Here is a 24,828-nt window from a genome sequence, read left to right on the forward strand (position 1 = left end):
TACAAGAGATGTTAACGATTCCTCTAAAACTCGAACAAAAATGGTTCTTATAAATCCAGAATCTGATATAGTCCTCATAGGTGAAATCCTTAAATTTATCTTCGGGAAGTGTCCTCAAGTCCTCAAGCCCTCCTGAACTTACTGCTGTATATACTTGTTACTTGATACTCCCGAAATTTATTTTTGGCACACTAAATATAATTAATGTTAGTGTTTATTTTGTATTAGATTAGAATGTTACAAATTTCAAATTTAACTTCGGAAAGTGCAATTTCAAATTGAAATTCTAATATTACAAAAACTAAGAAAACGAAAATTATTACGTGCGTTTAATGGTGGGTATTTAAAATTTATAGCTAGGATAAGGAATATTTCATTGGAATAGGATAAGGAATATTTCATTGAAGTGCGGAAAACTTCGAAAAATTTTTTAATTGAACTAAAACTAAATAATTTAAATTTAGCATTAGTTTAACCATGTCTTTTTTCTGTGTATCACCATACATATGTTATATTTAATTTTGCTGGTTTAATGTTCTTAATACACAGACATGGTTTATTGTACTGAAAGCACAGAATACGTTAGGAGAAATGCTCAAATACTGCTGTTTGTCACAATGACCAGTCTTTCTGATGCCAATGACCAAATAATAAATTCTTTTGCCGTTGCTTAACCCGTTTGAAGTCTTACACAAATCGATGATGTAAGCTGGAATAAAAAATAAATGAATAGAAGTAAACAAGAATTAAAGTCGGACAGAACTGACTGTATGATACCGCAAATCGACGCTACTGAATTTGTATTCCATAACATTTTGGGTGTATTATTGAAACGAAGTATTTTTAGTAAATTTTAAGATTTCTTTTATGGGCATATTGCGTTTGGGTTCGCGTACAATGACTACTGAATGAGTTGTCATGACTCGTTTAAGTCGGGTATGGTGGGTACTATGTTCGGTTTTCGAGTTGGAAACCACCTTATTTTCGTGATTACTTTTCCTTAAATAATCAGAATTATATATGAAAACAAGCATCTTCCTGTAAAGTCTTTTCGAAAAAGAAACTGCGCATCAACCCGCAGAGAAGAAACATGATTGTCACAATCAGATTCGAAGAGCAAAATAATATGATAAGAGCTATTTTTGCGGCGACCATGTAACATTTTCACCTGCAACCCTGTTTGCTGGTTCTAAGAAAAATAAAATTGTCCTCATCTAAAATGTTATTATATTGATAAAAACTAATTTAGTTTGAATCAAAAAACAGTGGTCACGATCTAACATGTTATGGTATTCGCCAAAAATGTTTTTTGCTTCCAGTTAAAAGAACATGGCCACAACCTAAAATGTTTTGATCTTTATGAAAAAAACTTTTTTCGTCGTCGAAAAAAGGACGCCACTTGAGAAAAGAAAACACAAAATCAACTTTATTTATTTGTTTTTATTTATTTATAAACTAATTCATTGTTTATTTGTATTTATAATGTCGTGTAAGCAAACATCACATATTTTTACACACTATATTTTGGTTCAATTTCAACAATAAGTAATCATTCCATATTTACTTCGTGCCCATCAAATGTACCAACGCAGACATCATGTAACTGCAAATAAAAATAAATTATACCGTATGTCAAAATGTAGAACAAAAAACAGGTACATTTTTTTCAATTACACTTTCGTTTTTTGTGTTCACATAAAACCACGTGCCACTTCTGAATAAATAAATTAGCACAAAACACAATAATTCCGTATTCCAAGAAACAATCCAATTTCACACTGACGCGAAAAATAAAAATGGTACCTGCTCAATGTTTTTATAAAATTCTTTTCGCTGAAAAAAATTAAAAATTAAATGGTCACGAAAACAATGTACATGGTTTTTATGGCCTTATAATGGTTCTAGACATGTCCGCACGTAACCTATAAAAATACTTGTTTCTCTGCAAAAAAGTAAAAAAATGAATGGTCAGGTACATGATTTTCCCGACCATGTAATGGTCTCAAATTCTATCATTTAAATAATAGAACCTGTTTGCGGCATTTGAGAACCATTTAAATGCTTATTGCCAACATATGTTTTTCTCCGCTCGAAACTTATTTTTACAATGACAAAATACATGGTTTTCGCGACAATTGCATGCTCTAAATAAGCATTAAATGGACGCGGCAACCATGTCCAAACATGTTTTTTCTGTGCGTGAATTGAGCTAATTTATCTGCTTTATATTGAACTGTGTTAATAAAGTAACGGCGAAAGTTTCAACGCGAAAAGCGAACATAGTACTGACCTGAAGGCGGAAAATATTAAGTGAGGCGAACTTTTAAGGCTTTTGGCGCAATAAGTTTGCATCAACCGCCAGAAGAGTATATGGATGTTACCAATATGGTTGATGTTTTGCACTTCTGAGTTGTATCCTATATGCGAAAATGAGAACGAATTTTCTGGTATACACATTTTTGCGATGGTATTGCGTTTTATCACCCACGAGGATCATGGAACAATTTTGTCGCAAAAATATTCTGACTTGTTCTGATGCACACATGTAGATATACATGTGAGGTGCCACATTTACGAGGTGTTCTGCACAGTAAAGAAAAATAAACTATGACATGGAAAAAATGAAATATCTTGTGCGAAAATTGTATTCAACATTTTGAGATTAATTAAATTAAAGAAAATTTTCTGAAACTTTTGGATTTTTAACAAAAATGAACTAAAAATAAAAAAAACTTAGGTACCATAAAGTTTGAAACTCTAATTCCCAACAGAGAAGCTGCGTGCACACAGACCCCGGGGAATAAACGTTATATAGATTTCTACATTGATGGCTCCGAATTGGATGGACAAGTGGGTTTCGGAGTATATTCTAAGGACCTGGAACTTCGAATAGTGAAATATTAGCAATAAGAGAGGTGGCGAATTGGCTGAGAAGTAATGTTCCAACAAATGTTGGCATTAATATATACTCAGACAGTCAATCTGCAATAAAATCCGAGATGGCTGAGTACAATATTCAACTAATATGGCATGCCTCTGGCTACCTGCAAGCTCTTATTGCGTGAAAAGGCTGTTATGATGGCAAATGCTCGATGTAATGGTTGTAACGACACCCCATAGACTTTTTTGTAAACGTTTGCTAGACTTTTTTGTAAACGTTTGCAATTTGCAAACGATTAAAGGGTGATACGGTCACAATTTGGTCAATATTAACTTGACGTATTTCTTTCAATTTTGTATTTAAAAAACCCCTCATTTTGAAGGTGTGTGTGTGTAGAATGTTGCTCCTATTTTGATTTTGGAATTCACTCTTCAGTTGTCAAAATGCCGTCCAAGCAAGAAGAGCAGCGTATCAAAATTTTGCTCGCGCATCGCGAAAATCCGAGCTACTCGCACGCAAAGCTGGCAAAATCGCTAAAAGTTGCCAAATCAACCGTCCCAAATGTAATTAAAGTGTTTGGGGAACGTTTGTCGACAGCCAGGAAGTATGGATCGGGGGGAAATCGAAAACCGGAAGCCGCTGAGACGACAAAGAGAGTTGCCGGTAGTTTCAAGCGAAACCCTAACCTCTCTCTCCGAAATGCCGCAAATAAGCAGGGTGTATCGTCTACAACCGTGCATCGAGCCAAAAAACGAGCCGGACTATCGACTTACAAGAAGGTAGTGACTCCAAATCGCGATGATAAACAAAATACGACGGCCGAAGCGCGATCCTGGAGGCTGTACACGACGATGCTGACGAAGTTTGACTGCGTGGTAATGAACGACGAAACCTACGTCAAAGCCGACTACAAGCAGCTTCCGGGACAGGAGTTTTATACGGCAAAAGGAAGGGGAAAGGTAGCAGATATTTTCAAGCACATAAAACCGTCAAAGTTCGCAAAGAAATATCTGGTTTGGCAAGCCATCTGTACCTGTGGCTTGAAAAGCAGCATTTTCATAGCTTCCGGGACTGTCAACCAAGAAATTTACGTGAAAGAGTGTTTGAATAAACGTCTGCTGCCTTTCCTGAAGAAACACGGTTGTTCCGTACTGTTTTGGCCGGATTTGGCATCTTGCCATTACGGTAAAAAGGCCATGGAGTGGTACGCCGCCAACAACGTACAGGTGATTCCCAAGGACAAGAACCTTCCCAACACGCCTGAGCTCCGCCCAATTGAGAAATACTGGGCTATTGTCAAGCGGAACCTAAAGAAGACCAAAAAACTGCTAAGGACGAGCAGCAGTTCAAGGCAAACTGGCTTTCTGCGGCGAAGAAGGTGGACAAGGTGGCTGTACAAAATCTGATGGCAGGTGTCAAGCGTGAGGCCCGGCAATTCGGATTTGGAAAAGCGAAAGCCTAACTGAATATTTTTCCTGAATTTTATACTAATTGAACTTGAAAAAGAAATTTAAATTGATTTTTTAAATAAACGATTTCACCGATTTACACGCGTTTTCCCTTGACCAAATTTTGACCGTATTACCCTTTACACACAGCACATTTTCCGAAAAATTAAATCATCATAAATAGCTAGAAAATAGTTCGAAAGAGATAAATCAATTTTCTGATACAGAGTCTATATAGAGGCGTAACATGAAACATAAAACTATCAATGTGGGCGAATTAAAGTTCAGGCTCACAATTTACAGTGGGGAGCAAAACCGAGTGCATGTTGACCACTTAAGAGTATGCTCAACAGCAACTTAATCCTCAAGGTAGGGGAAAATCTCCACAAACTCCGGAAAATTTGATTGCACAATGTCAAGGTAGCCTCGTTTTTTCATGATTCCTTGTCACTAACCAAAGGCCAAGTGTGTCACCATTCCCCCATCCCCCGCTATGTTTTACGGTTTGTGTGATGTGGTGTTTTTGGAGACTTTGCTATTACCAGGTCATTGCCAGTAATGTTCGGAGGTCGTTACACTGAAACAAATATTGTCGTGAGGCCAAAGATTTTTTTCCTTATAATTAAGTGATTTGACTGTGCGTGAATCTAACATGAAAGAAAAAATTTTTGATGTAAGCTCAACTTGACTTTAATAATTCAGAAAAATTCTTTAAATTTAATGAAATTGTCTTTAAATTTGTTGTCTTTTTGCATCTTGACTACAAAGCAAACAATCGTTCAAAAATAGAACATGTTTTTCAACACTTTATTTTAAAGACGTTTTTTTACTTGAAACATAGCATAATTTCTAGTGGAAGTTGAGTCTGAATTTGGAAAATGAAGTTGTCGTTAACTCGACTTTGATAGCATATGAAGAAAAAAGCTGAAAAAACGAAAAATTAAAATTTGCTTCATAGAAAACCCAAATTTAAAAGAGATTTGTGTCTTAAAAGTATCCTTACTTGTATTCTTCGCTTCATTGGCTCGGAATCAATACCAAAATTGTTAAAGTAAAGACAAAATCTTTGGAACCGGGCATGCTTTTTTCGGTGTACCAATAATGTTTTATTGCATCAGAGTAAAAACGGTTTATTTTTGTTTCATCTGACCATTTAACTTATTTCCAGTCATCAACTACCCAATCTTTGTGGGCCTTACTAGACATTTTCTATTTAATAAGGATGGCAAAAAGTGAAAACATGCATTCGGTTTTGCTCCCCACTGTAGGTCACAAAACACTCACGAACAAATTCACGCACGTAGAGTTATTTGTCATCAGCACGAAATTATTCTTTTTTTAAGAAAAAACTTAATTTTGATTTTATAAATTATTGTATTTTATTTGTTTTTTTTTTTTTTAATTTCAGTGTATTGCTATTTCCTCCAGTTAATAATTTTCGCCGATTTCTTATACATCAGACATGCGAAAAATTTCGCTCAAAATATGATCTTTTCACATTTTCCGTTGGACAAGGGCCATTTCGCCGAACAGTTGTTTGCTTTAAAAGCCAATTGATAGATCCACAAAAATATATTGATTGTGCTGCTGCAACTAATTTCGAAAGGTGAGTATTTATGTATATATACCGATCTGAAATGGAGTGAGGCAAGTATTCTACATAAATTATGTTTATAAATAATTATCTATAACAATTGTATCTTTATTTTGTTCTAGACGTAATAAAAACAACGGTTCTCAATTAAAAAATTGGCGTTCGGAAAATCGCCATAGCGAACCCCTGTATTTCACAAACAATAACACAGTTTATAACTCATTTGTACCAAATAATAGCAAATGCGATAGAAAAATGGGTGTGGAGAGGAACTTAACGGATATTAAATGTAAGTTTCCTTAAACAAATGCAACATTATTTGTATACTAAATACACTCAAAACACAGTGAACATACACTCAAAAAAAGTTTACTTGGCCTGTTTTATTTTAGTACAGGATGGAACATAAATTCTATCCAGAACATCTCATCAGTGTGAATCCCAGCAATATTGCCAGATTGCATTTTGATAATGTTACCTTTCTTCCAATCATTCCATTTCTCCAATAACATGAAATTAAACACTAGCAAATATTGTTCACTATTTGAAAGATGTATACATTAAAAATTTAGGATTCTACTTACTCGTTGTATATAAACAGATGATGCACAGAAAAAATTCACGAAAAATTTTCCAATTAAAGTCTTAATTGAGTTTTAAAAAATATTCAATTAAAAATGTAATTGATTCAACAATTTTTTTAATTGAAACAAAACTTAATAGTATCAATTATTGTTTCTAATTTGATAAATTAATTTTTTAATTGACTTTCCATTATTTTTTTAATTGATACTATCATTTCTGTGATTGAAGACATTTCAATTAAAAATTAATTGAATCAATTAATTTCGTGATTGAAGACAAAAAATATTTTTTTGTGTGTGCCAATTTTGTAGATGTTCTGGATAAACAAGTATTATGTTTTCTTTTACTCCCTCACTTGGCTTAAATATTTTGTTCGTTAAGATTTGAACTCGTTTTGAATCATTGTAATCTCTCGGTTAATTTACCGCTAATGGAGATTTCATGCTATGATATGTGTGTGCAGTATTTGCGAGTTTTTCGCGATTAAAACTATAAGATCTAGCCACCATACTTTTTATGGTAGCTTCTTCGAACTTGTTTAGAGGAATATGTAACGTAGTATCCGATTGCATGACAACATTTGTGGTAATTAGATACTAACCCATATTACTTAAACAACAAACTCCCGTCACAAGGGGCCTGTGGTGGTTTAACATGAATATGTGAAAATATTAACATATAGTGATGGTCAATAAAATAGGTTCAACCACTTTGTTCCAAAACAAAAACAAAAAAATTATTGTTACTGATAATATCATATACATACGTTCGCAATATTTTCCTTTTTGCTTGTAAATATATTCATCATTATGAATTTAATAACAAACAAAACTAAAATGGGGTTTTAATTCTACAAAAAAGCTAAGGCAAAACGAAATCGCGGCAAAACGGTCCCATATGAAGAAGAAAAAAGTATTGTTCCACCAAGACAACGCACCGTGCCACAAGTCATTGAGAACGATGGCAAAAATTCATGAATTGGGCTTCGAATTGCTTCCCCACCCGTATTCTCCAGATCTGGCCCCCGCGTCTTTTTGTTGTTCTCAGACCTCAAAAGGATGCTCGCAGGGAAAAAATTTGGCTACAATGAAGAGGTGATCGCCGAAACTGAGGCCTATTTTGAGGCAAAACCGAAGGAGTACTACCAAAGCGGTATCAAAAAATTGGACGGTCGTTATAATCGTTGTATCGCTCTTGAAGGGAACTATGTTGAATAATAAAAACGAATTTTGACAAAAAAATGTGTTTTTATTTGTTAGACCGGGGACTTATGACCCAACCCTAGATTTCAACTGTCATTTGCCATATATTCCCGGGATCCCGTTCCCGGGAAAACCCTAAATATTATAAATCATTAACATAATGTTTTTTCATGTAAAGATACCTAGTTTTAAGTCGAATCGCAATATAAGGACAAAATGACTTTTGGATAAGGAAAAGATCTTTATATCAAAGAAATGCGTCTTCTATGCTAAGCAAAATTCGCATACGTATTCTAAGGACATTAAATCTTTGGCGTCACGACAATATTTTTTTCAGTGCGATTTTTGCATTTTCCATTTAGAGTTTTGGTGGAAAAACCGAACATAGAAAAAATCTTTGGGTGCACTGAAAAAAATATTGTCGTGAGGTCAAAGATTTCATGTCTTTAAAATACGAATACAAATTTTGCTTAGCATAGAAGACGCATTTCTCTAAAATAAAGTTATTTTCCTTGTCCAAAAGTCGATAAACTTTTCAATGAAGTCGTATTGTCCTTATAATTAAGTGATTTGACTTAAAAATGGGTATCTTAACATGAAAGAAAAAATTTATAGGATAAGGTCAACTTGACTTTAATAATTCAGAAAAATTCTTTAAATTTAATGAAATTGTCTTTAAATTTGTTGTCTTTTTGCATCTTGACTACAAAGCAAAAAATCGTTCAAATATAGGACATGTTTTTCAAAACTTTATTTTAAAGAAGTTTTTTACTTCAAACATAGCATAATTTCTACTGAAAGTCGAGTCCTAATTTGTAAAATAAAGTTGCCGTTAACTCGTTTTTAAAGGACTTTGATAGCATATGAAGAAAAAAGCTGAGAAAGCGAAAAATTAAAATTTGATTCCTAGAAGCAAGTACACAAAACCTAAATTTAAAAGAGAATTGTGTCTTAAAAGTATCCTTACTTGTATTCTCCGCTTCTTTGGCTCGGAATCAATACCAAATTTTTTAAAGTAAAGACAAAATCTTTGGAACCGAGTATGCTTTTTTTTTCAGTGTGGGATTTGTTAAGAATCGAAATCGAATCTTGAAGAAACTTTGTTTTTAAGGAGAAACTAAGTTTTGTTTTTCTACATTTCACTGTTTCCAAGTTTTTCATTTTACTGTCTCGAATTGGCTTTGACGCCGATGTAGCTAAAAACTCCCACATAAAATGTGAAAGAAGAATAAATTGCATTAGTCCACATATTATTACAATCCACTTTTGTAACCTCTAAAAAAAGTAGAGTACGCTTTCATTATTTTTATGAATATCCCCAGCCTGAAACACATTTTGTTTACATACTTTTCTATTCGCGTATGCAACTGTTTATACATAAAAGTTGACCCTATTATTTTGTCCGTTACTGTATCTACAACATAGTGTGTGGATGTACATATGAAGCACCTATATTCCGCATTTTCTGACGGGTTTTAATTAGGTCACTAGAAATATAATTGTGTATTGCCATAAATTGCCATATTTAAATTGTCGTTTAATGTTTTCAAATTTTAATTTATTCGTTTTTACAGCTGTTTTTTATGTGCTATCGACGCCCTTTAAAAACGTGTTAACGACAACTTAAATTTTCAAATTTAGACTCGACTTCTATTAGAAATTATACTATATTTCAAGCAAAAAACATCAACGTTGCTTTGTAGTCAAGATACAAAGCGTCAACAAATTTAAAACAATTTAATTAATTTTGAAGAATTTTTCAAAATTATTAAAGCCAAGTTGAGCTTAGTCAAACAAAATTTACGTTCATGCAACGACACGCATTTTTAATCTCTTAACTATAAGAACTAAACGACTTCATTGATATGTTTATCGACTTTTGGACAAGGAAAAAAAACTTTAAATCGGAGAAATGCGTCTTTTATGTTAAGCAAAATTCGCATGTGTGGAAATTGTTAAGTTTTACTTAAAATTTCCCCAAAATGAGAACGCTTCCTTAATTGTAATAATATTTGGTTTACTTTAGTTACATGAACTTAAAAGATTTCCCAAAATTTGTAAATTGTTTTAAAATGTGTTCATCTTGAACTTCGTCTGGCGCTAAATACATTTTTACATATTGTAATATCTTCACACATAAACACGGTCTAACATATAACAAAACTATTTGCAAAACTGCACACAAAAAATTTTTTTCTGATTCAATCACCAAATTAATTGATCCAATTAATTTTTTAATTGAAATGTCTTCAATCACAAAAATGATAGTATCAATCACAATTTTAATTGGGCATAGAAAAAATTCTTGATTAAAAAATTAATTGATTTTTTTCAGCAAATTTCAATTAATTTTTTAATTGATTCAATTAAAAATTTAATTGATGTTGATTGCAAAACTCAAATAATTTATTAATTAAAAAAGGTAACTATATTTAATTACTTTCTGAATTGGCCTAAAGTTTTTATTTGGATTAACAAATGATTGGTTGAAATACATTTTTCATTAAAACTTAAAAAAAAATCAGCACTTTTTTAACTGAATTAGTCTTCCGAATTTGATTAAAAAGTTAATTGTATCAATTAATTTTTTAATTAAAAATTGTAAAATGTTCAATTATTGACTTAATTAACTTAATTTTCTATCATGATTAAAAAGTTAATTGTATCAATTAATTTATTAATTGAAAAAATTTTCAACTTCAATTAACTTTTTAATTGGAAATATTTTGGTGATATTTTTTTCTGTGTGGTATCGCAAACATTGTTTTTTTTTTTTAATTTATTCGTGTTTCTTAAACAAGTTCAAACTTTTATCTTGAAACATTGTTTGTACAACAATTATTATTCGTCCCACAAACAAAAACCATTTTATTCCAAAACAAGCAAGGAAAGTCAAAAGTCTGGCGGTACCTACTATATTATACCCTTCACCACTTTGTTCACCAGTTCTGTTGTGCATCTGAAGAATGAACTAACTCGTGCGAAATTTTAACTAAATTGTTCGAGATTTCCACCAAGCGTAGTTACAACCAGGAAAATTTAATGTCCTGTTGTACTTTTTAACTGCAGTTCCCGAAATTACAACCTCTCATAGAAGAAAAAAAGAACTAAAAGTAAAGAAGAAACTCATTGGCGCCAAATCATGACCATTTTAACCATACGGTAGTTCATTCTTACTTTTTTTTGGGAATCGTACGAATATTTTCTTTTGCTTTAGTTCATATTGAACTTATGTCTACGGTCAATAAACTTTATACCCACGTTTTATTCATAAAATATTTTAGACATACTAAAAAACAGCAAGATTTCATAAAGCTGTTGAAATTTTCGAGAAAAAAATACAATTTAACTACAAACAAATATTTTTTTGCATAAAAACAAGTAATTTAGCGTTAGTTTAACTATATAATTCAGTAATGATTTCAATCCTATTCGGTACATATAGAGACAATCTTGTATTTGTTTTTATTTTTGCCTTGCATAAAAAGAAAATCCTTCAAATGCTTGTTAACCAAAAATTTCAAAATTTAAACAAGTCTTCAAGTAAAAATTATGTCATCTTTCAAGTAAAAGGCGCCTTTTTAAATATGTCTCAAACACTTTATGAATTAAACGTGGGAATAAAGTTCAATGACCGTGCACATAAGTTCAATATGAACTAAACGAACGAAAATTTTCATACGATTGCCAAAAATAGTAAAAATGAACTACTAAGCGGTGTAATTTCGAGAGTTGTAGTTAAAAAGTACACCAGGGCATTAAATTGTCGTGATTTTAATAACGCTTTGTGGAAATCTCAAAATGTGGAGTATAATTTAGTTAAATTTTCGCAAGACATAGTTCATTCTTGCTATGAAACAGGTTACTTTCTGTGTACGTATATAGCTATATCGACTTGAAATAAAATTTAAAAAAAAATTTATCGATATTTCGAAATGTTTCAAATAATTTTTGAAATGAATCGACTCAGCCCATTTTCCAGTCTAGCTTCTTCGTAGGGTTGCCAAAAAAAGAGTGAACTACGGTATGGTTAAAATGGTCATGATTTGGCGCCAATGATTTTTCTTTGATTTTAGTTAATTTTTTCTTCTATGAGGGGGATGTAATTTCGGGAATTGCAATTAAAAAGTACACCATGTCACTAAATTTTCCTGATAACGACGATTTGTGGAAATCACAAATTGTGGAGTAGAATTTAGTTCAATTTTCTTGCTATAAAATAGTTACACTTTTTTCTGTGTACATACTAAAATTTTCCAAAATACATATCATACACGCTAAAACAACGTATGTTTTAAGTTAGTTGTCTCCTTTCACTACCAATACACATGCTCAGAAAAATGTATAAATGATGTTCATTTGCGGCGAAATACAAAAAGTAAAAGTTAACTTAGCTGCAAAAATTCTAAGATGTTCACGCGGTTACCTGTATATACCACATTTGTTGCACTCACCGTACTAAAAGAAATCCATGCTTCTTCTCCAGATTGATCGTTTTTGTATGGCTGTTTAGTCTTAGATTCTCTTTCAGTTTTCATTGCATTCAAAACCTACAACACATGCTGGGTTTTATTTAGGCTATTCTTTGGTTGGGGTTTGCTTTGAAAAATTTGATTCTATTCGTATCATTGGAATTCCTGATAATTAGAAAAAATAAAATATAAAAACAGTATAAAAGACACTCGATTAAAATGCATATGTGATTTAAACCACGTGAGTGGCATTCATCAAAATTATAAACATACATACATATGTTGTAAAATCTATCAAAAGCCGGTCCCACAAATCTGTTTATTTACATATTTTTTGGCAATTTATAAATACTTAAAAATTAATCACACACCGTAGATGTATGTATAAACTCATATAAATATGTTGGAACGTCGTACACTCACTCACCTTACCTGTCATCAAAAATTCAAGGTCGCCCTCATTTTATATGATGCCATAGTGAATTTACCTGCTTTTGTTTTGTCCAATTCGTAAAAAGGTGAACATTCGATTCTTCTCTCCCTCTCAATTGTTATATGGTATTCGTTGTGTGCCTTCAATTGTGTGTTTACCCAGTGTTGCCAACTCCCCATGGCCAAAAAGCACCAAAAATATTTTATAAATTCTAACATACCATCTTCCACCACAAAATTGAAAATTAAATGCTCTACCAAAAAAAAAAAAAAAAAAAAAAAAAAAAAAAAAAAACTTCCGAAGATGTATTATAGAACTTTTGTGAATTGAATTTTATGAAGTTAAGGTGGGTATTAAGATCGAGTTTAGCTCCTAAAATAGTAATTTTTTCACAATTACTTTTCTTTAATAATTCATTTTAAGGAATACAAACTTTGTGAAAATTTGCTTGTGGCTATACCCCATCAAGTTATAATAAAATTTGCAGCAACTATGCATAATTTTATGCCTTTTTTACTGATATAGTTTTCACTTTAGCGGCAAAACTCAAACTTAGTACTCACCATTATGAACCGCTATTCAAGTATACACTTTGATCAGTTTTAATGCTTTCGTCCAATTCATTTTGATCAGTGATGTTTTTCAACTTTCAAAATATTAATATATGGAACGAGTCCATTGCTTATTTCAGTTGTGCGTGCTTTAGTGAATTTAATACAAACGTTTTTAATGACATCTTTACTAAATTCAAAAATTCGGCACTCATCGTTCGACTTTCCTACAGAATACCCTAAATAACAATATTAATTTAAAAAAAAAATCAATACCAACTTCTTCATAATCAAATTCTATATTTGGCAATAAATTTGAGTTTCTTCAGCTCTTGAAAGTCTAATCAAAATTTTTGTATCAATTACTTAATACTGTTCAAAATAAAAGCACCAAAAGCACTAAATGAAAATGCCAGAAAGCACCAAGTTGGTGCTTTTTTTGAAAAGGCACCAAAAAGGCAATTTGGTGCTTTTTAGAAATCAAAAAGCACTAAATTTGGTGCTAAAAGCACCAAATTGGCAACACTGTGTTTACCTCTCTCATTTAGAGAATATTGAAATGTTTTCTACATTGTCTTCAAGAGATTAAATATTATAACTGGCGCTACACAAAGCATGCACAGACGTATTAAGATTTATGTCAAATTCGTGAGAGGTGAATGTTATTTTTATTTTATTTTAGTAATTGATATCCAAGCCGTATATGATTAACACAATACAGGTTTTTGATCAATGTTTAAATACAATCACAGCAAGCAAGTGAAAAGCGACGTTACAATACATTATTCGAAATTCGTTAGTACACACAAAAAATTATCACCAAAATTTTTTCAATTAAACACTTAATTGAATTTGGAAACGGATTCAATTAAAATGTTAATTAATTCAATTAATTATTTAATCAAATCCGAATAAAAACCAATTAAAAAATGATTGATATTTGTTACGTTTCCAATTAAAATATTAATTGATTCAATCAATTTCTTAATCAATTCGGAAATAATTTTCAATTACAAACGTGATTGAAATTTTTTCCGTTTCCAATTACACATGTGATTGATCCAATCACCTTTGTGATTGAAACTGAATACTTTTGAGCAATGGAAAGAGCGAAAAGAGAACAAGAGAATGGGTTTTTATTCAACAATGTATGATGGAGAGATCAGTCTGTGGAAGTAACTTGTAACGAACGGTTGGGTTTTTGTTTTTCGCGTAAATTGAAAAACATGATTGGCGACATTCTGTCTGCTGCATTCAAAATGTGTGCATAAATATTTTGAACGCAACAACAAATCATAGCAAAGGGTTGAAATAAATAAAGTGTGCAACAACAAACGGCCACGTGGTAAAGGTTTGAAAAAAATATATGAGAGAACGCATTTGAAATTACCTGTGTTTGTGTTTTGTGGCATTGTAAAAATGGAAAACAATCTACGTTTATTGAAGGTAAGAAATTGTGAAATGTGAATACCGTTTTCCATTGAAGCCTGTTTACATTAAACGGACTAAAATAATATATTTTTTATTCATTTCTTTTAGTGACCTATTTTATTTCGTGAAATTGACCAATCAATCCCATCAACTCCATCATTTTATCAAATATATAATAATATGTTTGCAATAAAAAAGTGGGTACCATATTGATCTTTTAAAATTATAAATTTTTTTCACTCCTAGTTTTCTTAAAACCAAGAGCGGTATGGGTTTGGTGGAAGATTCACCTTGAAGTTGCGAAGTAGCGTTGGCATTAAATTGCATTTTTGTTTTACCTGCCTTTTTCAGTTTGAACCCAAGTAGAGAGCAGTATATCTGGTATATAAACAAATGAGCTGAATTATGTAATGGTAAAAAAGTTCTTTCTTTTGGATTTAAAAATATGAAAAATATCCGAAAATAATAAATATATGTATTTTCCATTTATATTTTTTTTTTCTATTTCCAGAATTTGCAAAGTATCATCAATATAATACCAAATATTACATTGCTTTCTCATTATTTTTGTCTTTGATTGGTTCAAATTTTAATAGACGTTTTTAAAGGAATTGTTTGGAAAGGAATTGTTACTAAAATTAAATTACCGAGCTCCTTAATACACATTTTTATGCTAAAAGACTACAACTGCAAAAGAAGATTATAAATCTGCAACCTGGAACTATGAATTGAACTTGATATTCTATGCAGGTAATATTTAACAAAATTAACTTTTAATTGAACAAAATGAAATTCGAATTATTCTGTTTACTTTCAGAAAAACTAATTTAGCTTACAGGCTGCTGATTTATTGGAAATCTAGGCGCATCTACATATTAGAAGGAACATGCTAACACGGTTATTATAAGGAAGATAATGATTTATATAATTTATTTTTTCACCCTATAGTTGTTATTGATAGTAGTTGTATTTGTAAGTTATGTTAGAACAAAATACAAATGACAAGAACCAAAATTATCTGTCTATTGCATAATTCAAAAAATAATAAACTATTAAATATGTTTTATAAGAAACACATATTTTCTTTTATTTCAAAAGAAAAAAAACCTAAATACGATTTTGAGGTCGCAATATATAAATTTTTTGATCGAAATTTATAGCCAATTTCAATTAATTATTTAATTGAATGAATCAAATAGTTGATTGATTTTTGTCGCGAAATTAATTAAAATTTTAATTGATTCAATTAAAACTATGATTGAATTTTATGTTAAAAATCAATCACGTTTTTAATTGATTCAATCACACAATTAATTGATTCCGTGACAAAAGTCAATTAAATTTTTAATTAAAAATCGTGTTGGTTTTCAATCAAAATGGGTGATTGATACTATCATTTTCGTGATTGAAGACATTTCAATTAAAAAAATGATTGAATCCGCGATTTTCGTGATTGAAATCAAAAAATTTTTTTTTGTGTGTAGACACAGCATAAAAATCTGGCAGTACAAAGATAACAAAAAGTCTGCTGAAAAAAATTACAAATAGCAAACTATGTCTTCTTATTTTTAAAAACCATTTCACTAAGATCTATTTTGAGTTTGCTGAAACAAAAACAAAAATGTAGTCTGATCGCTGAAACGGAGATTTAAATCGAAGTCATATCATAGACCAAGGAAAGACGTCTTAAGTTCATTCACAGAGCTGTAGTTTGTCTGCACACCGTAGATGGCTCTTTTTCGCAAATAAGTGATTTTTTAATTTGGCTTTAATTTGTGTTCTTTCCTTTGTTCTCTTGATGAAACACCAAATATTGAAAAACATATAAAATTCTGTACATCCAAACCTTTTTTGTAATACAAATTGACTGATTTGTACGGTAATTCTCGTTTTCCAAAAAGAAATTGAGTCACTTGACTGTGCAATTGAGTGGAATGACTGCGCACTGCAAATAAACAAAATTATGGTGAATTGTCAAAAGATGTCTATACATTTGCTTCGTCTATGGTCATATCATCCATAAAGTAACAAGCCCACTATTGTCAAATTTATACACGCGTCTTTTGAAGGTTACATTTTAGTTCATGGCCATTAGGAAAGTTTCCTTCATTTTTGTGTGTGTTTATTAAATAAAAAAAGAAAACAAAAATATACACAAATAAAGCATAAAGATTTACTAAATTCGTATTTTCAACTTCGTACATCAACTTCGTGTGGCCATTTATGCAATTTCGAACTCCATTTTTCCTTAAAATTTTTCCCAAAAATGCTCTTGAATTCGTCGAAAAAAATCCTTATTTTTGTGATATCTGTGTTTACACAGAACTAAAACCGTAGTTAAACTAACTCTAAATTATATTATTTGTCCGCACACCCAAAGAAATTTGTTAGTAGGGACAGCAGAAAAGTCAGCTAAAACAACAGAAAGTCTGCTGAAAAAGGGACAGCAGACACTGTTTGCTGAAATAGCAAACATTTCCTGCTATTTTTTAAGCTTTTACACCAAAACATGTTTTATTTTGGCCGAATCAAATAAAAATGTCAACTTAGGAGCTATCCTAACGCAATTAAAGCAATATTTTATGAATATCTATAGTATTTGACCAAAAATCTGAATATTTATCGAATTGACCTATAACAGCAAACTAAATGTTTGCTGATAGTATTTAGGAGCTTGTAAATATATTACATTGCAAAAATATACCAAAAACTACTTTTGGTTCTTAAATATGCTTTGGGGAAAAATGTATGACCTAAAAATTTTATAAATTGTTGTTCATTAGGCCCTGAAGTACAAAAATATAACAGCAGACATCGACTGCTGTTTTCAGCAGACTTTTTTCTATGAGTGTAGTTAAATTTTATAATTTTTCCGAAATTTTCAACGGCTCAAAGCAAGTTTCCTTATCCCAAGTATGTCTCAAACCTGTTTTAACAAACGCTTTGCGGAAATCTCGAAATGCGGAGTATAATTTAGTTCAATTCGCACGAGGTAGTTCCTTTACCCATAAAATAGTTTAATTTTTCTGTGTCGTTCTTTCCTAACTAATTCACTTGTTTTGAGTGCAGTAAAGTGAATTTAGTTCGGACCGGACACTTTCAATTGATCTGTTGCAGGAAGATATTATTTATCCGTGTAGTAACATGTTATGACATGGATTCAACATACTTATCATAAAATTTTTTAGCTCTCAAATGACCACCACTTGGATTTTGCTGAAACTTGGCAAACAAGAGTAAAAGACAAATAAAAACAATAGAGCGCAGTTAAACAAAAAGTGGGTCAAGCAGAAGAAAAAATAGCCATACTTCTGTTGTTGTTGGGATTGTTTTTGTATTGTAATTAAATTTGTTTTCTTAAGTATTTCTGCTTTTCTTGAATATGATTATGATGCACAATAATAGAGCGTAAAATAAATACGTTCAATACAATTTGAATAAATATTTATATTGCATTTTAATTGTTGTTATGACAGAGACGCAATGGCCTATTATATTACATGTGTAGTCATGATAATTTGCGTCGTGTTTTTTTGGGACGTATCTGCGACGCAAAGCGAGGTCTAGGTGTATTTATTTTTATCTTATTAATATATTTTTTAGTAAATAAATTTGGAAGTCTGGATTTATATAGGTTTGGGGTTACCAGGATTGATCGGTGGATACCGGGTAACATTGTTGGGTGGGCAAATGCGTTTCAGGGCATAACATCTTTTTCCTGAATGCCATGGATTCAAAAGAAACCACTTTTCATCCCTATGACATTGTGTTATTAGTGTGTACGCTTATTGAACAATTTATATAAAGTTTTATAGTAACACTTTTAGAGCTTGACTCCGCCAAGACCCTACACAATACAATTGAAATAAATATTTATATTGCATTTTAATTGTTGTTATGACAGAGACGCAATGGCCTATTATATTACATGTGTAGATAGTCATGATAATTGTCATTTATTTATTTTTATCTTATTAATATATTTTTTTTAGTAAATAAATGTGGAAGTCTGGATTTATATAGACCACCTGCTCTGCGCAATGATGGCATTGACACCCCAAAAAGATCTGCATCTAATCTAAATGAAGCTCAAGAATTAGCTTCTACATCCGATGCGACCACAACAGCCACAACTACCTCGATGTCTTGTAATAATTCTCCCATCCATAGAAAAGAGAACGCAAATAGCACTGTAGACATCACGACCTCGACAAAGCAAAATAGTTTGGGAACGCATGAAGAGGTAGACGGAACGCCGAAAGCACCACCAAGGTTAGTCTAACGCATATACTATGTGTCTTAAGTTGTGTCTGTATGTATGTATGTATGTAGTTGAGAATACGCGGCAACCGCAAATGTAGCCATATAAACACTACCATTTTTAACTAAGGTGTCTTAATTCATATGGTTTAGGTATACAACGTTAATGTTTACAGCCACAAGTGTGTCGTCATTTTCAGGCAGTCAACGACCTCGAAGGCCAAGCGTATCAGATTCGATTAAACTTCTGTTTGTTTGTTTTGGATTTTTCCCCATTGTTTGTGAAACTGACAAATCATTTTAACCTATTGGGGGAGAGACACAGCGGTAATATTGAAAGCATAGCTATCGCAGTTACATCGTTTGGCACCGATGGATCATATGTTTATATTCTATAATCTATGGATTGACCTACCTATGGAGATGGACCTACCCACAAAAAAATATGTTTTTCAAAATAACATTATGTGACACCCGCATAACTAATATGCGGGAGCCACAAGGTCGTGGGTTAGATTCCTGCTACGACCGAACACCAAAAAGTATTTCAGCGGTGGATTATCCCACCTCAGTAATGCTGGTGACATTTCTGAGGGTTTCAAAGCTTCTCTAAGTGGTTTCGCTGGAATGTGGAACGCCGTTCGGACTCGGCTATAAAAAGGAGGTCCTTGTCATTGATCTTAACATGGAATCGGGCAGCACTCAGTGATAAGAGAGAAGTTCACCACTGTGGTATCACAATGGACTAATAGTCTCAGTGAGTCTGATACATCGGGCTGCCACCTAACCTAACCTAACGGCTGCCTAAAATATAATCGTGTACTCCCATCAGGGCTGCCAATTTTGCCGATTTATCGGCATTTTGACGATTTTTGACTCAAAAAATAGCGGTTTCCGATTTTTGCGTCGAAAATGACGATATTTACTCGCTTCAAAAATTTGGAAAAATCGAAATCTCAACCGATTTCGATTAAATTTTGCCTACTTTAAGGGTACTTTACCTTGTATTAAATTTGAAGACAACCTATTTAGCTCAATACGACCCCATTTGTTGAAATCGGGCGATGCCTATATGTGATCCGATTTTTTCCAAATTCAATAGCGTTCGTCCTTGTGCCCAAAAAGCACTGAACCAATTCAACAAAATAATTACGTCAGGAATCCTGCGAACAATACATAGACAGACCGACCGATGAACGGACGAATACGAATAGATCGACTCAGGAGATGATTCTGAGTCGATCAGTATGTCTTATGGAGTCCAAAGTCAATAAAAGTTATTATTCCCTAAACACTATGTGGTTAGGATATAAAATCTGGATGCATTTATTTTAATATTAATATTTAAATTACCGATTTTTGGACGATTTTTATAATGCAAGTGCCGATTATGACGATTTTTTCGGGAAAAAGTGACGATTTTTCTTAAAATTTTATTGGCAGCCCTGACTCCCATTCTGCTTCACACTCTGTGAAGATTCAAAAGAGAGAGAGAGAGAGAGTAAAAACAGGGTGATATCTTTCTTCTAGAATGCAGATGAGAGATGACCGCCTACAAAAGCCAAATCAAAAATTTCAACATAGGAGATCAGGATATCATTAATCTGACCCAAGTTATTTTCGTGCAATCCCAAGTAATTCGAAATACAATCCGGACCGGGAGTATAACAGAGTCTAAAAAGTTTTAATTTTTGACATTACGTGTTGATTGTTTTTGGAAATAGTCAGTTCCAGACAGTAGTTTGATTTTGTGTCGTTCTTTACGGTTTCGGTCGCAAATTTTGAACCATCTATGTAATTTGTAACCTATGATTCCATTTCAAGTATATCCGAATATGCATACATATTGGTATGTACTCTCCTGAGTACTATTTTTCATTCTCTAATTCAGACCACATACATTCTGATACTGAACAATTGTGGGATATCTGCATAAGTGGGCTGTAAGTATTTTTGAAAACTCCCACAATCTTAATAAATATGTGGTAGTTTTCAAAGAAATAAAGAAAAAGGCAAGAGGTTTCGTCAGAATATGGCATACAAATGGGTTTATTGATGAGTTTTCAGCTCCTTGAGAGAGTCAAAGATACAATTCAGCGAAATTCAATTGGAAAGTTTGTTAAAATGATGGTCCTTTATCCGATTGAATTAAAGCTTTTAATTCATGATTGGGTCAATTGGATAAAGGGTTGCGAAATTCAAAAGAAATGTTAGATATTATAATTATTAAAAGTGTTGTTTAACTAGCTTCAACAGATACCTAGTGAGAATAAGTTTTCTGAAAACTATAATTTCAAAAAGATGAAGTTTCTTATGTCAGCAAAATTAGACCTTATGACTACCCTTTTTCGGTCGACCATTTTAAGTTTTTTGGAATTTTTCCTTTCGGTTGAGGCGGAGGAGCAAGAAATTACGTGTTGTTAATTTGCTTAACAAACTTTTGTAAGCTGATTCTAATGAAATCATTTCTGTGCTAATCTAATTCAATCCATTGTTTTTCTATAGATTATACTCGAGTTAACCTGTTGCAAAAACATAAAGTAAGAGATAAAGAATATCTGCATCAATTCAGTTCCAAACGTGTTAATATTATTTTCATTTGTTGTTTTGATCTTGTGTTTCGCTCAGTCGCACATTATTTTATCGTCTTTCACTCATCTTCTTTACGTTTTGTATTTTGCTTGATTCTTTGTCTGTATGTTTGTGCATTGTTTGTTTTGGCTACAAATGTTCCTCACATGTCAATCTTTACAGGCAACAACAACAAACCAGGCGTGAACGTCGTCCAGATAGAGCTGTTTATATTCCAAGGGCAAGACGTAGTCAAACAACTCCGCCAACTACAACACAAATCCAACAATCGGCACCAGCACCTTCGTCAGTCCAAATAACAACACCAACAGTCAATGGGACTACTGTGCTAGTAACACCAACATCAAGCCATACAGGCAAAAGTCTAAACCAACAATTGCCAATTACTATAGACGACACAACAGCTGCTTCAGTCAATGAGAAGCCATCGTCTAAGGCGGACGAAGTTGGCAAAACACCCAATAGCACCAGTAATACAACAACAACGACGACAAAGAAAAGAGAAAAACTGAATAAAGAAACGCGAGAACGTCGAGAACAACAACGTGCTTCCAAGAAATTGTTAACTGCTGCTCAATCAAATCCGCATTCTAAAAATAATACAAAATCGAATGAGAATCCAAACAAAGCAAGTGATGACGAATTTTCTTCACCCGCAGTTTCGTTAATTGCTGTATGCGACACATCGTCGCCGTCTGCCCCCTTAGTGCTAGAATCCTCTCAGACGGCTGGTGAACATTTTCAAAATAGTGTTGATAAAATAAGTCAAAAAACCAAAGTGTCCGACTGTGATAGAGACGAAGAAATATTTAATGAGTCTGAAAGTGTTGAAATATTGAATCAAGAAGAATTAAATCCTCCGACTAGTGGTTTAGCTAACGTATTGATTTGCAATCCAGATAGTAATAAAGCCATAAACGAGTTTTTTGTTCAAAGACAATTGTTGTCTGAACCTACTGACACTGTTAGTAGAAATTTCGCAAACATATCCAATTCTCTCACTAACATTACCAACGAATTCACTACAATGCCTAAGTCGTCAAACAAGGCAAAGCACAACAACAAAGCATCCAATGCAGTGGATAATGCTAAGATGCCAAATTTACGTATAGAGGATGTTGCAAGCCAACCAGCTAAATGCGATATTGAAGAACAGGAATTACAGCGTGCATCGAAGGTAAGAAAGAAGTATAGACAAGAAATTGTTTGAAAATGGCAAGTTGATAAATATGCGAATAAAAATGAAAATAGTTGATAAATAACGAGAAAAAAATATTCGAAACGATCTGAGCAATAAAAATGTCGTTTTCTTGAACGCATTTGCGTTCCTCCGCAGTCGGGGTCATTTCGAAAGTAGGCTATATCGACCTAATAAGACCAGTCGTTAAGGTCTTCAAAACGATGTAACATATCGATTCGTTTCTAATAGATTAACTTTTCGACAGATCTCCCATTAACGCCTATTTTCATGTAGCTCCGTTAGGGTTTAACTGCCAGTTAACAGAAAATAAAATGCAAATATCTTCTCTCCGGTTAAATATAACTGAAAAATTTTCAGCAGTTAAGGTCCTATCTGCAATATGGAATATATAGGCAAGATGACAGATATGTCCATAACACGGGTTAAAAGTTTGTTAGCTAACGGGACAATAACGGAGCTTCATGAAAATGGGGGTAAGATGAAATTCATCATCTTCTTTTGAAAGAGTAAATATAATAAAAAGAAGAATTCTGCAAGGATTTGAAGATAAATTTGCGAGTTTTATTCAATTCAATGCTCTTTATTGAATACTTATTATTATTACTATTAGCTTAGAATATATTTTTTTACAATGTTTTCGGAGATTCAACAAAGAATTATTAATTTCGACAATGTTTTACATAAAATAATTACTCCTTAAATTTATTGGTTAACCAAAAATTGCCTATAGTTATTCGCTAGTTTCAATTATTCAATTATTCAATTATTCAATCTAGTTTAACTAGATTCAGCCAGTCACCATTCAGAATTCCAATAATTTCCACCGAGTTCAGTCTAGTTTTTTTAAATTAACTTAGGGCGTTTTCGTTTCGCAAAAAATATGTTGCCCTGGTGTTACACTACTTTTTCCCTCATTGCTCAAATAATAGTGTCATTCCAAAGTTATTGTTAATTCAAAATATTGTGGGAGATACAGGATCCAAAATCTATGACAGTGTCCTTTATATTTAGCAATCAATTTCGAGAATGTTGCACCTTTTTCCCCCAATCGAAATCGCCATTAGTCTAAATTCTCCAAATCCGTGTTTCTGGTTTTACCAAATTACATAAATTACAAAGTCTGTCCTGCTCAGAATTCCAAACAAGTTTTGCTACAAAAAGAGGCAATTTAGGGGTGGAAAAACGACCAAATACTGTCAATTATTTTATATATACACTGAAGAGTTTTCTTTCCTGGGAAACGTTCTTTTCTCTTCTTTTCTGACTTTAAGTGTTTTATAAGACACATTTTACAGTTTCGTAGTAAAAATTTAATATAGTAGTATGTAATGTTGAACACCTTTTCGGGATATTCCGAACGTGGAATATATGTAAAAAAAATAAAAAAATGGTGTCGGTCGAAGCAGGGATCGAACCCAGGACCCTTGGCATGCAAGGCGGACGTACCAACCACTGATCCACGTCGCCAAAAAATGTATGTTTAACAATGTTATGTTGTTAAACAATGTTATGTTTGCATCGGCTCGTGGGCGCCGCAAGCTATGCTATATAAATATAACTTATAACGATAATTATCTCTTGATGACCATAACAGCTACGTAGCCCAGTGGATAGTGTGCTGGCTTACAAACTGTGTGGTTCGCTGTTCGAATCCCCGTCCGGCAACAGATAAAATTTAAAAAAATTATAAAATTGAATAATTTCTTCTACAATGTTTGTATCACAGAAAAAGGTGCTAAGAGCTAAAAAACTCGTGGAAGTGAGAAAAATGTGAGGAATATACAATTAGGCAGAAAAAAAAATGTTTGAGCACAATCTTTTTTGGGAGAAAATTCGTCTAAGCATATAGTATTTTTGGGTTCAAAATGTTTCCAAACATATTATATGTTCACATAATAACATATAGTTTTTTTGGAAGACAACGTTATTGAATTTGGATGGAAAAATACATAATGTTTGGAACTTAGACTACCCAAACATATTATATTGTTTAGACCAATATGCTTTCGAACATATTATATATTGGAAGAAATCAAATATATAAATGTTTGGGCAATACCCAAAAATGTATATGCTTGAAGCAAATGTGTTTGGGAGTATATGTTACAGAAGCGATTTTTTTTGAGGGTGCACAGACGGACGGACGGACGGACATCGCTAGATCGACTCGGAATTTCA

General features: G+C 32.5%; 1 protein-coding gene and 2 long non-coding RNA genes across 8 annotated transcripts in view; 2 read left to right on the forward strand and 1 right to left on the reverse strand.

Moving 5' to 3' along the window:
- LOC142233605 (uncharacterized) overlaps positions 1 to 24,828 on the forward strand; it is a 130,511-nt gene that overhangs the window by 42,536 nt on the left and 63,147 nt on the right. For 3 of the 4 annotated variants that reach the window (XM_075304595.1, XM_075304593.1, XM_075304594.1), the window contains exons 3-6: positions 5,738 to 5,935; positions 6,046 to 6,212; positions 18,590 to 18,869; positions 21,612 to 22,626. In XM_075304595.1, the coding sequence (XP_075160710.1) occupies positions 5,738 to 5,935; positions 6,046 to 6,212; positions 18,590 to 18,869; positions 21,612 to 22,626 (1,660 nt within the window). The remainder of the gene's footprint in view (positions 1 to 5,737; positions 5,936 to 6,045; positions 6,213 to 18,589; positions 18,870 to 21,611; positions 22,627 to 24,828) is intronic. The other variant, XM_075304596.1, reaches the window with a different exon arrangement.
- On the reverse strand, positions 5,684 to 12,651 carry LOC142233608 (uncharacterized). Of its 2 annotated transcripts, none has more exons than XR_012721449.1 (3): positions 12,456 to 12,651; positions 12,165 to 12,347; positions 5,684 to 5,961 (listed from the first exon to the last, which is right to left on the reverse strand). It is a non-coding gene; the product is annotated as an uncharacterized LOC142233608 (long non-coding RNA). The 2 variants fall into 2 exon arrangements; XR_012721448.1 differs by having other exon boundaries at positions 12,460 to 12,647.
- Positions 14,318 to 15,605, forward strand: LOC142233609 (uncharacterized). 2 transcript variants are annotated; one of them, XR_012721450.1, is made up of 5 exons: positions 14,318 to 14,612; positions 14,706 to 14,794; positions 14,949 to 15,010; positions 15,109 to 15,347; positions 15,415 to 15,605. It is a non-coding gene; the product is annotated as an uncharacterized LOC142233609 (long non-coding RNA). The 2 variants fall into 2 exon arrangements; XR_012721451.1 differs by having other exon boundaries at positions 14,706 to 14,779; positions 14,844 to 15,010.

The sequence above is a fragment of the Haematobia irritans genome, chromosome 4 (genome assembly GCF_050003625.1).
Source record: "Haematobia irritans isolate KBUSLIRL chromosome 4, ASM5000362v1, whole genome shotgun sequence".
NCBI lineage: Eukaryota > Metazoa > Arthropoda > Insecta > Diptera > Muscidae > Haematobia > Haematobia irritans.